Source organism: Erinaceus europaeus, chromosome 1 (genome assembly GCF_950295315.1).
Source record: "Erinaceus europaeus chromosome 1, mEriEur2.1, whole genome shotgun sequence".
Taxonomy (NCBI): Eukaryota; Metazoa; Chordata; class Mammalia; order Eulipotyphla; family Erinaceidae; genus Erinaceus; species Erinaceus europaeus.
In genome coordinates this window covers 178,545,865-178,563,917 of record NC_080162.1, presented here as the reverse complement: position 1 = coordinate 178,563,917, position 18,053 = coordinate 178,545,865, and the positions used below count along the sequence as shown (strand labels likewise).

The following is an 18,053-nucleotide window of genomic DNA, read 5'->3' as shown; positions in this document are numbered from 1 at the left end:
ACTACCTATTACAACTTTTTTATCAGTTTTTTTAAACTGTCCAGAAGTTATTGATTCATTAAAAATCATTACTCTATAATCTTAAAATAACCATAAGTATGATAAATTTACTTTCCTTTTTTTGGTAGTATTTTATAAGAAAAAGAAAATGGAAGTTTCAAAAAAAGCCTATGACTAATATCTTCTGACAGTGAATGCACTGTTATCTTTGACATAGTTAATCTCACAGGCAATATTCTTTCTCTAGTTATCTTATGTTTGTTATTAATTTTGAGAGAATGGAAAACCGTGTTATTAAAAATAGAACACAGCTGAAATGGCTGACCCAATACTTTTGAACATATATGCCATTATGAAGTCTCAAAAGACAATATATATGTTGAGTTCTATTGATAAGACTGGCTCTTACTACTGTTTTAAAGTTTTACAGAATAAATGAATGAATAAATAAATTTTAGCCATATTCCTTCCCCAAGCCCCACTTCCCAAGTTTTTTAAAAAAATATTTATTTATTTATGCTTTTGTTGCCCTTGTTATTCATTGTTGTAGTTATTGTTGTTATTGATGTCGTTGTTGGATAGGACAGAGAGAAATGGAGAGAGGAGGTGAAGACAGAAAGGGGGAGAGAAAGACAGACACCTGCAGACCTGCTTCACCACCTGTGAAGCAACTCCCCTGTAGGTGGGAAGCCGGGGTCTTGAACCGGGATCCTTCTGCTGGTCCTTGCGCTTTGAGCCACATGCACTTAACCCACTGTGCTACCACCTGACTCCCAAAGATAGACACCTGTAGACCTGCTTCATCACCTGTGAAGCAACTCCCCTGTAGGTGGGGAGCCAGGGGCTCGAACCCAGATCCTTAGCACAGTCCTTGTGATTTGCCCCATGTGCCCTTAACCTGCTGCGCTGCCCCCAGACCCCAATTCTTTTTGAAAACATCCCTCCCCACTTTTTATGTAGTAATTTTTAACTATATACTGACATATGTTGATGAGAATTGACCAAAAACACTGTGATCTTTTTTCATAGCTGTACAAAATGAACGCGATCGAATAAGCACGAGAAGAAGCACATTTGATGGCAGTAGCATCCCTTCTATTAACACACTGACACAAGCTGAAGCTCGTTCTCGCCAGGTATCTTGCTACACACAGCCTCTAGCCTCTTTAATAGAATGAAATGCCTACTGACGAATGATGCCAAAATTATTTAAGCTCGTTGAGTTGTGCTCGCTACTAACGTAAATTACACAATTCAAGAGTTTCACCTAGACAGCATTAGGTGGACTGTTGACTTAATTTTCACATTTCCTGTGTGAGATCCCATTTTCTAAATGGGAAAATGCATTTTGATGCTAACAATGAATTTTGGTGCTGGGTTATTTAGAACTACTTAGTGTGTGGCACAGTGAGGGAAGGGACAGGGATCTGTCATCAGAGCAGAGAGTCTTTGAGAATGAATTCTGGACTGAAGTGAGTATTTAAGAGAAGAGTCACAAACACAGCAGGAAGAGAGATGTGTCATTTTAAACTTCCAAGATGAGATTATCTTCCTCAAAATTATAATATTGGACCAGCAGAAAGCCTCACTTGGATAATGTGCTGTTTTGCCATGTGTACTGCCCAGGTTCAAACTCAGCCCCCACCACATTGAAGGAAACCTCTGCTTCTCTCTCTCTTTCTGTCTAAAAAAAGTCAAGCCCCAGAGACAACCCCCCAAAAGGTTTTAAAATATATATGCACATAAAGTAAATTAGCAATCAAATAGACCACTTTAATACAGTTAATTTGAGCATCACCCCGTTACTGATGTCAATGATGTTTTTCTATTTTAAAGCAAATCAGGAAATTGCTAACCAGTTAATCAGGTTTTAGTATGAGTCAGTGAGACTACTTTCATTTTTGATAACAGCAGGGTAATATGATGAGGTTAAATCTCACCATTATCAACATCATTGCTTGAGGATTACTGGATGGTCTATAAAACATTTAGAGAATGACTTAAAGGGAACTGACTGGAAATGTACGTGCACTATAGAAACACAGGTTCACTTATTTACATAATAAAAGATGAAGTTTGTAAAAAAATTAATAGAGATGAGTTAAGACTTGGATGCTAGAGACCTCCTACATCCAGGTTCTAACACCACATAAACCAGAGTTGATTAGTGCTCAGGTCTCTATAAAAATAAAGAAGAAAATTTTGTAAAACATTGGAGAGAGGCTTTTAAGCAAAAAGGTTCCTTCATGTAATTATTATTTGTTTGTTGTTTTTTTTTTTCATAGCAACAGAGAGGTATCGAGAAAGTGAAAGACCACAGCACTGAAGCTTCCTCCAGTGTGGTTGGGACTGTGCTTGAACCTGGGTCCTACACATGGCAAAGCAGTAGATTATTCACCTGTAATTTTTTCCTGTCCAACACTCTTCTTTACTTATAGTTCTCATTTTTATATATATTTTAAAGATATGTTATAGTTTAAGTCCCTTGTTAGTGCTGTGTTGAATGTTGGTTTCCTAATGTTACTTTAATGAGCTTCTATTTAATGCAGCAGTGTAAAGGTTTTTTTTTTTTTTTTTTGCTTACATTATCCACAGAAAACAGTTTCCTCATAAAGTTTAACAAGATGGCATTTCTTAGTAACAATGTAACTTTATAAAAGACTTATCATTTACTTATTTTAAAAGAGATAGATAGAAAAAGGATCAGAACACAAAGCTGGCGTGCGCACACATGTGCGTGTGTGTGTGTGTTTGGTCAAACATCAACCCCAGGGTCTCACACATGCAAGTCCTGTGTTCTACCACTCGCCACATAATACTACTTTTAACTTAAAAGTATTGGGCCGGGTGGTGGTACAACTGGTAGAGTGTATGCATTAGCATATGTGAGGACCTGGGTTCAAGTCACTGATCCCCAACTTGCAGAGGGAAATGAGAAGAACAATGCTTCAGTTGTCTCCCTTGCTTCCCCCCCCATTTAGTTTTCTTTGTCTCTATCATAAATAAAAAATTAAAGGGGAAAATGCTAAGAGAGGTAGAGTCTTTGAGCAGGCACTGAGCCTCAACCAATAACCTGGTAGCAAAAAATACGTACTTAACTAACTAATTAATACATAAATTAATTAACAGTAAAATTAGTAAGTATATTTCGTATGGACCCTCTGTGTCTGCTTGTCTATTCATTTTTGAATCATGAAATTCCCTAAAAGTTGTAATAACTTAATTTTCTGATTTGGGCAAATAAACAAGATACATTCATTGCCTATTTTCAGTTTAACTCATACCACAAGTTTTTTATTTTTCAATTTAAAATACTTACCATATTTCAACATATTGTGGCAATGATTGTGACCACCTTAATGATACTTATTTAAGGCAGAAAAAATATATATATCATTCATGTATCAGTAAAGTACAGTTTACTTTCAATGATAAGATATAATGTTCTTTTTTTTAACTTACTTTTGGGGGATTAATGTTTTATAGTTGGCAGTAAATACAGTAGTTTGTACATGCATAATATTTCCCAGTTTTCCACATAACAGTACAACCCTCACTAGGTCCTCTGCCATCATGCTCCAGGACCTGACTCCCCCCCCCCACACACACACACACTGACCCCAGAGTCTTTTACTTTGGTGCAATACACCAAATAATGTTCTTCTTAATACTAGATCTCAGCATCAAGTCCTGGTGCAAGCACTGACATAAATATGAAGAAAATTGCAAGTATTGGTGATGTTTGTGAATCTATGAAGCAGCAGCTCTTAGTCTTAGTGGAGTGGGCTAAATATATTCCTGCCTTCTGTGAGCTACCACTGGATGATCAGGTATAATCAAAGAAACCACTCATGCTTTACAATAAATCATTTGAACCTTGATAATTTTTTGTATTATTTTAACTATGTTTGAATTGATCTCTTATATTTGACAAAGGTTGAATTATGAGGAAAAGACCTTTTCTTATCTTTGGCTTCTTCTAGCAAAAGGCACAGTTTAACTTCTATATTATCGATCTTGAAGTTCTTTTGTTAGAGGAGAGTTGAACAAAGATACTTCTCCCCTCAGGGAATTTAGAAGACTTATGAGCCAGACAGACAGCAAGCAACTATCATTGTGATTATACTAGTAAAGAGAAATGGTACAATTGTATTTTAGTCTTGAGTGAGAGTGTCAAAATTCCTCAGAAATACTGCCTTTTCATTTTAATACACAGGGTGGACTGGTGTTTGGTGGAAAATTTAGTCAATTAACACATTAATTATTTGCCTTCAGTGTCATGACTTGTTTTCTGTATAAAATTCTATATAAAATTAATTCTATATAAAAAATTGTAGTCTGACAAATAGTCCCTATAATTGTGTCCTGAAATCAGCATAAAACAGGGACAAATATTTTCATATTTTGTCATTTGTACATTGAAACATTTTAACAAGCAGTTAAGAACTTTAATATCTAATCAGTCTATTAAAATGAGATTGTTAGCTTTAGAATCAAGTTGAACTCTTCATGTACATAGTACATAATATTTTTATAGATACAATTAACAAATTTCCATTTCCTCTCTTGTTAGGTAAAATATGATGCATTGTAATGCCAAGCTCTTCTACTCTTTGACCAGTTTTTTTTTAAATTGTTAATTCATAAAGACAAGAACTTGCAAATGAAAATGTGTGTGATTATTTGAAAATCAAATAAGAGTGAAGTATTTACAAAACCAGGAAAAAAGTGATCATAAGAATTTAGCAGCTATATTTCTCAGAGAGCTTTACATTTGGTGACAGAAAAAACATGCTGTGAAATCAGGAATAATTCTTAAAATATTCTGAACTGTCTTCCTTGTATGAGTCATGGTTATTGACATATCATAAAGATAGGTTGGCTCAGAAGGTTATGTAGGAGTGCATAATGCTAAGTTGCTAAAACCTACTTGTCTCACTCTAAGCAATATAAGTAGGTTTATGTTACTTATCAGTTTTATATTTTTATTATCACTCCTCTTGAAAAAGTTGCTGACTTATGTATAAAGATAATGATTTTTAAATTGGAAAATTGAAATCTAGTGACCTGTCAAAAATAGTTTTTATTTACTAAATGGACTTTAATATTAACAATATAACATTAATAGCCATGGATTTGCAAATGTCGATTGTGGGTAAGGCATACATAGGTGAACTGACTTTCACTTATATTATATGTTGCATTATTTTATTTAATGTTCTTGGTAATTCTGTGGCCTAAGATTTATAAGTACCACTTTAAAGTTATTAGAAAAGAACCTTTGGTTAATTTCACTCTATATATTCATCAAATATATATCTATTATGATTACTCTTCAGTTTTAAAGACTGTGAGAATTGTGAAGTAAAAATATAAATTATGCCATGCCTTTTTCTCATAAAGTTTGACTTTGACTTGGGAGATACAGGGAGTGAAAATACGCAGATGATGAGTAAGTTACTAGGTGGAGTTATATTCTATAAAAGGAAATGGGACAAGTTGTTTAACTGGTGATGGTGTTGTAAGAGATACTTTCAATTTGTGATCAGAGAAGATTTATCCTGACACCTAAATGCTAAAGGGTCAGGCATGCAAAATCAAGAACAGTATGGTCAGTGACTCTAAGTCAAACACTGGAGAAAAGTGAGTAAGAAAAGTTATATGATAAAATCAGGAATATGTGGACAAAACACAAGCCTTTACTTCTATGTTCATTTTTACACACTTTGGCTATTCTGAGGTCAACATGAAACCAGTGATGGACTTTGAGCAGAGGAGTGATATTGAGAGTTTATTAATTTATTCTTAAGGCTTTTGTCAAGAAAAGATGATTTAGAATGGAGGAATAAGACCACTTTATTGCTCTTTGAAGGGTATTGTGATAAGCCAGGTCAAAAAATTACAAAGGCTTTTTGGAATGATAGCAATGAAGGAGCACTATTAGGAGGTTTTTCTGTTTGTTTGTTTGTTTTATTTTTTTTTACAATTAGAAAAAACTCCAGGTGGATTTTATCTATCTAACATTTATTTATTGCTAGCAGGGTTATCCTAAGACTTGGTGTTTGCCTGTGGTCATCTTCCCCTTACCCCATTTTTCCTTTAGGTAAGAGACAGAAATTGAGAGGGAAGGGGAAAATAGAGAGGGAAAGAGAAAGAGAGACACCTTTGATTCTGTTTCACAGCTTGTGAGGCTTCTTTCGGGTAAGTGGAGACAAGGGGATTAAACCCCAGTCCTTTAGTACTGTCATGTGTGTGCATTCTACTGGGTACACCACTGTTCTGTCCTTCCAGGCAGACTATTACTGAACCATCTTTTTTCATGTTGGTGACATTTGCTAAGATGATACAAGATATTGACAAAGCATTCCTAAATAGTTATCAAACTTAAAATGATTCCTATTCTTCCCCCAGTCATGAAACCCAGGAATCAGTTGAGTATGTGTATGAAGAGTAGTTGAGAAATTAGTACAAATGTCTACAGGTTCTATCTCGAAAGTCGCAGAGCCTAGTTCTCCCATCTTCTTTTCACTACTACATGAGTTCTCACTTTCGTTTCCTTGTTTTGGTCCTTACTAAAATTTTTACCACTAGCCTCCTTTGATAGATGAAAGCAAATGAGTCCCAAATACACCACTGGATTTGTTCACAATTTAACTGGCTGTAACAGGTCAAGCTAAAATTTTTAATTCTTTTTTGTTTCTGTTTTATTTTTAAAAAAAACTAAGCAGCTTCTTTTTTTTGCCATTGAATTGAATTATTAGTTGTAGAAATTTTGAAATATAAAACTATAGTAGCATGTGAAAATGGAAAAATAGAAGGCTTAGTGATGGCAAGTATCCACAAATACTGGTTCATTTTTAAAAAATCCCAGGTGTATAAAGAACACTGTTAATCAAATTCATGCCTTCTTTTGTCACTGTATTTTCTAATTCATTGTTTAACTTGATAATTTTGATTAAGGTGGCACTGTTAAGAGCTCATGCAGGGGAACACTTACTGCTTGGAGCAACAAAGAGATCCATGTTGTACAAAGATATTTTGCTTTTGGGTAAGTTTTTTGTTTGTTTTGTTTTGTTTCTTTTGACTTTCAGGGGGAAGTCATTCACAAATACTATCATGAAGTATCAAACTTTACAAAGTAGGCTTAATTACTATGTCCTTACTGGACTCTTTTTTTTACCTTATTTAATGGCAGGGAAAATCAGAGTGTATTGAGATATTTAAGGTGTATTTAGATTTAAAAATATAAATGTTGCTCACTAAACATAATATTGAGTTATGTTCAAGTCATATCAAGACAAAACACACACACACACACACACACACACACACATACACACACACACATACACACACACACACACACACACACACTGGTTTATGTGGCCATCTTACAGAATTTCAAGATTGTTCAACAGTCCCTCAAGGGTCCTATTTATATAATTTAAAGGAAAATGGTAAATTCCTATGATTTCACTGACCTTGACAAGATATAAAATTTCAAGTTAAAAAGCTGATAACAAGGTCTGAAAAATTCTGATAAATTCCAGTGATTGGTAAAAAAAAAAAAGTAGTATGGCTGGAGTAGTGGGGGATAAAACACCAAAGAAAGAAAGCTTGTGTTCTCATTAAGTAAGTGCTTCTGTCTTCCCAATCTTTATTTAGTAAGTTAAATTAAGTTTCCTGTTGAGAGTTGAGATCCGTGTAATGCCTACTAACTCCACCTCTCTCTGGCTTCTGTAAAATTATGACTAGCTTGTTTGAACATAATCTAGCAATAACCAATACTTTTTGAGAGCTTACTATGCAAAATATATTGCTCTGAGTGCTTCACACATATGTTGATATTATCTCATTTAATACAATAGCCTGAAGGGAGAACTATTGTTATTTCCAGCTCATTTTGCAGGTGGAGAAATGAAGGCAAAGAAAGTACACTTAAGTCCCCAAACTGAATAAAGGATAAAGTCAGGGTTCTGAGTACATAATTTTACTGCAGAGACTATGTTCTTACATTCTGCTATGCACTTTCACATTTCTAGGGCTGCTAGAATATTGTTCTAATTTTAGATGAGTATAATATACCTAGAAAACAAAATGTTCTCATTTAATTATTTTATATTTTAATTATATTTTTATATTATTATATTTTATATTTTATAAAAATATATTTTTTATATTATTATATTTTAATTTATAATTTAATTATTTTTTTTACTCTGATCACTTGGCTTTTTATTAGAACAAGGCTATATTTTTAAAGGACTTATGCTCATGTCATTACACTAAAGATTCTCTTTGCCTGCAGTGAAAAATTTGAAGTATCTTGAGCTATTCTCAACTTTTTTGGACAAGATCTCTCTCTGACTTTTCATGGTTCAGGGATCAGACCTGGGATCTCTCACTTACAAGTCTATCTTCCCAGCCATTCTAATATTTTTGAAACTATAATAAATATTCATCATATTATAGGCAATATTTCTAAATTTGAAGGGTAAAAAAAGTAGGTAGTTCAGCTCTCTATCCATTTTAGGAAACCCCTTGGATTTAATTTCTATAGTGTGATCATTCCACCTCTACTTAGAGAAATACTGATAGTATTTGTGACTTAAGGAGTCAACTCATAAGTATATACTTGCTAATTATAAAAAAAGTCAGCCTTATCCAAATGGCCTCTTTAAAATTGTTGTTCCATAGTTGCTACATCTGTAGATACTTTGATTATTAAAGTAGTGTCATTTTTAATCCAACCTGAACAAGAAATATTTCCATTTTGCAATATCCTCACTAATGAATAAGACATTAATAGGTAACTGACATAACCCAAGCCTACTTTGTTTCTCCCTTGTCAATTATTAGCTTGTTATTAGTTTGTGTTTTAGTGTTATCACCAGTGACTGGAGCTATTAAATTGCATGTGATCACATTATCAATGTTATTGATTCTCTAAGTGTTTTTATATTTTTCTAATAAGGCTAATGTAACATTAGTAAAAAAGGAAGTACAGATACCCTTCCCTCAAAGATAGACAATGATTTAAGAAAAAATGACTAAAAAAACCTATCTGACAACATTTCTTTTTTTTTTTTTTTTAATTTTTTATTTAAGAAAGGATTAGTGAACAAAAGCATAAGGTAGGAGGGGTACAACTCCACACAATTCCCAACACCCAATCCCCATAACCCACCCCCTCCCCTGATAGCTTTCCCATTCTCTATCCCTCTGGGAGCATGGACCCAGGGTCGTTGAGGGATGCAGAAGGTAGAAGGTCTGGCTTCTGTAATTGCTTCCCCGCTGAACATGGGCGTTGACTGGTCGGTCCATAACCCCAGTCTGCCTCTCTCTTTCCCTAGTAGGGTGTGACTCTGGGGAAGCTGAGCTCCAGGACACATTGGTGGGGTCTTCAATCCAGGGAAGCCTAGCCAGTATCCTGGTGGCATCTGGAACTGCAAACTCTAGTGTAGTCCTGCTTTCAGGTATATATTTTGCAGTAGTTTATGGATACGTGTGCACATAAGCTCTCTCTCACAGAAACTGGTGTATATCTAGGTTATGGGACTTTGTTAGAAAGTGAACTACCTGAGATGAAATTAGAGTGTACTATTAAAGGAAAGGTCTCACCCGAGTAATGAAGCTGAAGGGTTGTCATTCCACACGTGAAGTCTCTGGATACATTCTGAGGTGAAGCATGTTGAGGTAGCAATCGTTGCTTTGGTTAGGTTGTGATCGGCAGATGCAATGTTATTTGGTTTGGATTGGGAGATGCATACGGGAAAGTGGGCCCTATCCAAGGGTTCCAGGACTGGGGGAAGTAGGGGCTCTATAGTGAAGATGTGAGGTTCCTGCTTCTGACAACATTTCTAGTGTGCTTGATTTTTTTTTCTCTTAGGAAACAACTATGTTATTCATCGGAACAGCTGTGAAGTTGAGATCAGTCGTGTGGCCAATCGTGTTCTAGATGAGCTGGTTAGACCATTTCAAGAAATTCAGATTGACGACAATGAATATGCTTGTTTGAAGGCAATTGTATTTTTTGATCCAGGTTTGTTTTCAAAGTTGCATTCAAAGGGTTATCACAACATTTAGACTGCTCTTGACTATTAGAATATTTATTCTGATACTGAAGATGAAAAATTTTAGTTGCTCTTTCTATTCCCATTCTTTTAGATGCAAAAGGGTTAAGTGATCCAGTAAAGATTAAAAATATGCGCTTCCAAGTACAGCTCAGTTTAGAGGACTACATTAACGACCGGCAGTATGACTCCCGGGGTCGGTTTGGAGAGCTGCTACTGCTCCTGCCCACACTGCAGAGCATTACCTGGCAAATGATTGAGCAAATACAATTTGTTAAACTTTTTGGGATGATTAAAATTGACAACCTACTGCAGGAAATGCTCCTGGGTGGTGAGTACATTAATTTTTTTTCTGTGTTATTTACTAGCATCACCCTACTTAGAACATTTGAGAACATTTGACCTAATAATTTTTGCATATTTTAGTGATTTAATAATGGTCAACATGCTTGTGAGATAGAGGGGTACAATTCCATACCATTCTCACCACCAGAGTTCTGTATCCCATCCCCTCCATTGGAAGTTTCCCTATTCTTTATCCCTCTAGGAGTATAGACCCAGGATCATTATGGGGTGCAGATGGTGGAAGGTCTGGCTTCTGTAATTGCTTCTCCACTGGACATGGGCATTGACAGTTTGATTCATACCCCCAGCCTGTTTCTATCTTTCCCTAAAGGGGACAGGGCTCTGGAGAGGTGGGATTACAGGACACATTAGGTTGACTTCATGGTAGCATCTACAACTTTGTGGCTGAAAAGCATTAAAATATAAAGCAGAACAAATTATTTAATAGCCTGGAACCTAAAGGTAAGAATAGAGCAGATGACATTTGGAGTCTTCATGTTGAAAGAAGTTAGGAAGTCTATTTTAAATATATTCCAAGGGACTCATGACTTTACTAATTATTACCTGAGCCCAAAAGCTAACATGCAAGTGGTCTGAAAATACTGTCTAGGAAGATAGTGTCAGTTGGAACTAGGACTAGTACATTTTATCCATGACATAATGAACTTTTTTTTTTCATATAAAAAGTCTGAAAAATCCATTGAATGAGGACAAAAATACTTGAAGATAATCAAATCCCTGTTCTCACTGTTTCCACCATCTTTCCTTCACATGATCATTTTATCTTCCTTTCAGATTCTTCCTAGTATGGTAAATTTAAATATGTTCCCGTTTTTTTCAGTTGTCTTTAGCTATATAGTAATATTTTTCTACCTGAAATTTTTTAATACCTCAAGGATCCTAGAATTGCAGCATGACATAAAATACGCTGTAAATACTTTAAAAAGAACATTTTGCTCCAGAAATAGTGGGTATAATACAGTGAGAAGGGGCAATTCTTTTCCTGCAGAAGTAAATTACAAGTCATTTTTTTTTATTTTGATCTATGCTATTTTTTGTAAAGTCACTTTGTTTTTAGTTGTCTGCTGCTTAATGTGTTCCTAATGACATCTTTCTGAAATAAAAGTTGTTAATGCTATTAGTGTGATTCCAAATACCATAAACTCGAGGTAAGTGATTCTTGGAATTTCCTTAACAGGCAGTAAACCTAATGATTCCAGGAAATGGCACACAAGGTCCACTATTAATATACAACATAATATGATATAACATTAATCTAGCCAATGTATAGAGAAAGCTGACATTGTTCTTAATATGGTAGTGGTTCCATTAATTTATTTTTTTAATTCCCAAAAAAGCACTTTACAAAAATAGCAGAATTTAAGTTGTCAATCAAAACACTTATTCCTAGGTAAATTTGCTGTTTTTGATTATATATCACTAATATAAGCATCATTTTATCTTCCTTAGGTGCTTCCAATGACACTAGCCATTTCCATCATCCAATGCATCAACATTTATCTCAAGATCCATTAAATGGACAAACTATTCTTTTAGGTCCCATGTCAGCACTTCCTCATCCAGACCAAATCTGTAAGTATCTGTAAGTAGGATAATCTCTGTCTCCATCTTCCTCCTCCTCCTCCTCCTCCTCCTCTTCTTCCTCTTCAAAATAAGTATATGTTAGTAAGGAAAAGATAAATAATGATGATGATGATGATGATGATGATGATGATGACAGAGAGAGTGAGACCACATCAGGACATCTGTCTAACATAAGCAGCACCAGAGATCAAATTCAGAACTGCCCATATGGAAGTCCAGTGCTCTGTTGCTGTGCCATCTTCTTGGTTGCTGAAGACCTTCTCAGTCAAAAATATTCATTTTTTTCTTTTTTTAATATATTTTATTAGTTTGTAGCAATATGTTTTTCATATTAAAAATGCCATTTAAGAAAACTGTGCTGATAGATAATTATCTTAAAACTGAAGAATTATACATTCTAAATATTAATTTTAGTCACAATATTTCTTAAATTTGATTATCAAGTAGACTATGAGAAAAAACTTATTACTACCCAGAAATTTCAAAAACTGGCTATAATTTCCTCCCCTGGACTCAGCTCCCAATGTATAGAGAAAGTTGACATTATAGATTGCTACATTCACAAACTCATCTTTATTTCTTCCTTTATTCCTTTTCTTTTCATCTCTTTTCTTTCCTTCTTTTTCCTTTTTTAAAAATAAGCATACAGGTAGAGAGAGAAAGTGAAAGAAAGCACAGCACTGAGGCTTCCTTCAATGCTGTGAGGGCTCAGCTCAAATTTTGGTTACAAAAATAGCAAAGTAGCATACTATCCAAGTGAGCTTTTGTGTTGGTCCCCAAGTCAGAGAGAGAGGCAGATCATTAGCATAGCAAAGAAACTGGTGTTATGTCTCTTAGAGATCTTTATTCATAAATTCAGAATCTCAAAGAAATCAAAACAAATAAAAAACACATAAAGGACTGCAGATGTCAACTGGCACAGAATTTTAACCACTCTGCTGTTGTTTGAACTTTTTACATCTTAAGTGCTAGTTGTATAGTAAGTTAAAACATATTTTGGACCCTAATATTTTTGGGAATTATATCCATTACATTCACATTTTTATTTTTCATCCTTCTCCTCCTTTTCCATCACGGTTATCACTGAACTCAGTGCCTACATAATGAATACAACACTCCCTGTATCAATTTTTCTTTTTAGTTTTTTCCCTTTGTTCCTTTTCTTTCTTATTAAATAAGACAGAGAGAAAATGAAAGGGGAGTGAAAGATAAAGAGGTTGAGCGAAAGACAGACATCTGTAGACCTTCTTAATCACTCATGAAGTTTCCCTCCTGCAGGTGGGGTGTGTGCCAAGGCCCAGATCGATTTTTCATCTTTCAACCTATGAGAATCTTTGCTTTGCTTGTGCTTGTTTGGAATAGTTTATATGTTATGCCCAGTAGCATACTGAACATTAAGTGCACACACAAAAAATAAGTTTTAGCCCTTTTCTTTATTTTATCAAAGCAGGCCACTGCAATTTAGATAATTATTATTATTTTACCAGAACACTGCTCAGCTCTGGTTTATGGTGGTGCAGGGTATTGAACCTGAGACTTTGGAGCTTCAGGCATGGGATTCTGTTTGCATAGCCATTATGTTATCTACCCCTGCCCAATTTAGATTAATCTTAAATGTCCAAAGATAATTTCAAAGCACATATGGCTATGATCTTGCCAATTAAATTGCATCTAGCTATGTTTTATCTGAATCATTGACAATTCATACTCATTATTATTACTGATATACTGTTATCCTACTGTTATGTTATTGTAGTTAATATACTGCTCTTGTTTTGAATGAAATTTTTAAAATTTGAGGTAATAGCTACAAAGTTTGTATTGCCTCAGTCTGGACATCAAACATTCTCTATTTGTCCTGATAATTATGTGTAATAGTAATAAAAATTACTTAAGTACCACCATTTAAAATAATGAAATATTGGGGCTGGCCAGCGGCTCCCCTAGATGAGCACACCCATTACTATGTCCAGGGACCTGGGTTCAGGCTCTGCATCTCCACTTCCATCAAGAGTGGTGAGTGGTGATGCAGTGCTACATATGTCTGTATCTCCTCTCCCATTTCAATTTCTTACTATTAATAAAAAAAAAATAGCACTGGGAATGATGAATTTGTCATCTGGGCACAGAGCCCCCATGATAACTCCTTAAAATGATTGTTAGGATTTTTCAACATCATCTGTCCCACTTCAGAGTTATATGAAGGTATAAGGTAGGGAGTGAATCTCCAATATCATGTTGAGAAGCTGATAATACATTACACAAATGACTACCTTATATATGATATTTTTAAAATATTGCAAACAATATTTTGCAAAATATTTTGCAAAAAATATTTGCAAAATATTTTGCAAAAAATATTGCAAACAATATCTTTATGTTATGCCAGATTTAAAGAGTCAGGATGACTGTCACCATCACATAAAATTCTCTGATTACTTTTTAGCAACTCCTGAAACTCCACTGCCATCTCCACCACAAGCTTCTGGACAGGAACAGTACAAAATAGCTGCAAATCAGGCTTCAGTCATTTCACACCAGTCTCTCTCCAAACAAAAACAGTTGTGAGATCATTATGTTTACTTCCGAATGGCACTGTGTAAATGTGAAAAGCTTCTTGTCTTAAAATTTCTCAGGATAGTACTTTTGGCAAAATCTTAGCTAAGGTTTCTTTGTGGTGCTGCTAAAAGATATCCTATTTTCTTGTTTATATGCTCAATTTATTTGTTGCTCTATTGTTTAACATCTTCAGTTGCAACCAATGTACATTGAAGTTTCCCTGTTTTCTTATAATATTTTTCCTAGCTTCCCTTGCACTGCACCTGAACTGAATCAATCTCTTTTACTATTTTCATTGTCTTAATGTTAATTTAAATCTGTAAATAATTGCCTTATCATGATATAAAATTGAATGTTCTTTTTTGACTATTACAAATCAGAAGTCTCAGGTTAATATAAAATAGACCACATTTTTATAAAGTTTAAGCTTGAAAATTAGAAAAATAAAATAATTCCTATAAAAATGGTTATTCTATTGAAGAAGGATCACTTACACATATCTGGTGGCTAGCACATCTATTTTTGACGCACAATTAAATTTGCCAATCTTTACCTCAGGAAGCTATGATGTATTTTAATGAATGTTGAAACATGCATTTCCATTTTGTATACAACAGCATGTTCTATAAAATGAAACTCTTATAACAGTGGCCCAACAGATTTTTTAAAAGTATTTATTTTAGATTGTTGTCCGACAACAATCTAAAAGCAGTCATGCATAACGCATAGCACATTCTTATATCTAATTTCTGGGGAAACTGGGAGAATAGTTTTTTTAAGTAAGTTTTATTGTGCCAACTAAAACCCTATAAGACTAACTCGTGTCACATTCTCACATCTAAATTCTGGGGAAACAGAGAATAGTGTTTAAGTAAAAAGTACTGTACCAACTAAAACCATACAAGTCTGGAAGACTGAAACTGGAGACAATTTAGTCATCTATCACACAAGTGTTGCTTTATTTAATCTGCATAACCATTTGAAAGAGGTGTGACTGTGTTCTTTTTATAAAGAAACCATCAATTTAGCAGGCTAAAGAAATTCAACCAAAGCTGATGAACCTAGAGCAAGAGAGTCATGTTTAAGCCTGCTTCTAACTGACTTGTATGAAAATAAATCTTTGACAGGGAATGAAAAATGTGTTTTTTACTGTGGTACTTAAGTAGATAAGACGATTGAGTACTATCTATTCACTGTTACCATGTGACACACATTCCCAGATAAGCAATCTGTGAAGATTTGTTGAAGTTACATTGAAAATAGTCACAAATACAAATCACTAATTTTGCAGATTAGAAAAAAATGTAACATCCAGGTTTACTTCTGGTTTTAGAAGTGCAGACTGTTTGATATCCTCATGAAGCAAGTAGTAAGTCTCTCTCTTGCACACACTCTCTCTCTCTCTCTCTCTCTCCCTCTCTCACACACACACACATTGCAAATTTATTTACTGAAATGAGGGGGAAAAAAGTTGAATAATTACCAATGCTATAAAGTAGACCACCCAAAGCTGCAAGAAAATGATTTAAATTATACTTTAAATTTTTCTAAGATTATGATTTTATAATGTTAACTAATTTACTGGTTCTTAAAGTCAATTTGAACTCAAAATAGAAAAGTGATAACTTAGACATTATCATTGATTGAACCAAATCAATAAAATTCCTTCAAGAGCTGGTACTTTTGTAAAGTGTAAAATATATCTGAAAGGGTGAGAAATGTTTTTAAGTACATTTAAAAAATATATATATATTCTAGTTTTTCTATTTCAGGAATAAGAATATTTTTGATTTTTATAAATAAAAATAATTTTTGTAGGTTTCAAATTACTTTGTGTTCTCATAGAAGATATTAAAAAAACTCTAAATGAAAAACAAAACTTATTTTTTTGTGAACCCTCAACTAGTGTATCTGGTACATTTTTTTCAAAACAGCTGTGCTTTACAAATTATTTCTAGCAATTTTGTTTTAATAACTATGGTCAGGGAATTTGTAATATATTTCTGTATAGTTAACTGCCAAAAGTACTGGACAAAGAAGAATGGGTGTTTTCAGTGTATTTTCAAAATATTGATAAGGAAAGTTTCTGCTTTTACATAGCACAAAACTTCCCCAGGTAACACAAAATGAATAATTTATTGTTGAATAGCAATTCATTTTATAAATGTAAAATTATTTTTATAAATTTCTTTGTTGGAAATCAAAACAATTCTAGATTATTAAATGCTAAATTATAGTGAGATTAAAATATTGCTAAACTGTGATACCATGTTGTTTACGGAACTTTCTAAATAAAAATTAAGTAAAAAACTAAAGTGGAGTATTTCATTATTGTTCTTAAGTGATTTCTTTACTTTTTTTTCCAAATTATTTGGTGGTGGTGTTGGGGGTGGGTGGGTATTGGATTACCGTATGGTTGTTGACACCAGGGTACAATTTCTTGTCTTTATGTGATGCATGTCTGCACACCACTCCCTCCCCCAACTTAGAAAGTCTATCTCTCCCACCATGCACCAACTCTTCAACATCTTTTCCACATATTCCCTTCCCCCTCTTTCCTCAGTGTCCTTCATTTTGGTATAATTTACCACACCTGGTCCAAGTTTCACCTTGTGTTTAATTTTGTAGACAGTGTTATTATCTCGTATGTGCTCATTTAATTGTATTTTTGGGTGTCAGTTGCACTACTTGTGTTTAGAAGTCAGTGCAAAATTAATCAGCATGTGCCAGAGGGTTAGTTCACTGCGTAGGGCCTCTATCTTACAATAGGTTCAGTCCAGGCTTAAGTCCTGGCACCATGTAGGAGTATCATAGTAATTGGAACAGTTCTGTGGTTATGTTGTCTTTCCATATCTCTCTGTCTCTTTCTCTCTGAATGAAAAAGCAAACCAGGAGTGATTAAATTGCACATGGATGATGTCCTGATTCTTCAAAATAAACAATCAAAGCCCAAAGTTAATTAGAAAATCTGCAAACAGTTATGTAAGTGGGTACTTATTAAAGGAAAAATTCTCATATTTGCACTTTAGTTATATAGTATTGTTTGCTATTTTTGTCTTGGCTTGGCAACTAAAATAGATAACCTACATTGGCTTATTAAACATAGTTTAGGTAAAGTTTAATCCCTAAATTATAACCTAGATGTTTTAGCTTCTGGTATCATTTATGCATGTTTAAAATGCCTTTGTAAAACTTTGAACTTTTGATAACTAGTAAATTTCACTTTTTTTTCTTTTTTAAGAAAGGATTAATTAACAAAACCATAGGGTAGGAGGGGTACAATTCCACACAATTCCCACCACCCAATCTTCATATCCCACCCTCTCCCCTGATAGCTTTCCCATTCTCTATCCCTCTGGGAGCATGGACCCAGGGTCATTGTGGGTTACAGAAGGTAGAAGGTCTGGCTTCTGTAATTGCTTCCCCACTGAACATGGGCGTTGACTGGTCGGTCCATACTCCCAGTCTGCC

At 34.3% G+C, this 18,053-nt stretch overlaps 1 protein-coding gene across 4 annotated transcripts in view; it reads left to right on the top strand.

Moving 5' to 3' along the window:
* Positions 1 to 16,897, top strand: part of HNF4G (hepatocyte nuclear factor 4 gamma) — a 136,107-nt gene extending 119,210 nt beyond the window's left edge. For all 4 annotated transcript variants that reach the window (XM_060199962.1, XM_007525805.3, XM_060199945.1 and 1 more), the window contains 7 exons: positions 1,030 to 1,136; positions 3,675 to 3,830; positions 6,961 to 7,048; positions 9,890 to 10,042; positions 10,168 to 10,404; positions 11,889 to 12,011; positions 14,470 to 16,897. In XM_060199962.1, coding sequence (XP_060055945.1) covers positions 1,030 to 1,136; positions 3,675 to 3,830; positions 6,961 to 7,048; positions 9,890 to 10,042; positions 10,168 to 10,404; positions 11,889 to 12,011; positions 14,470 to 14,591 — 986 coding nt within the window. In that variant the 3' untranslated portion in view covers positions 14,592 to 16,897. The remainder of the gene's footprint in view (positions 1 to 1,029; positions 1,137 to 3,674; positions 3,831 to 6,960; positions 7,049 to 9,889; positions 10,043 to 10,167; positions 10,405 to 11,888; positions 12,012 to 14,469) is intronic.
* The last annotated feature ends 1,156 nt before the right edge of the window (positions 16,898 to 18,053 follow it).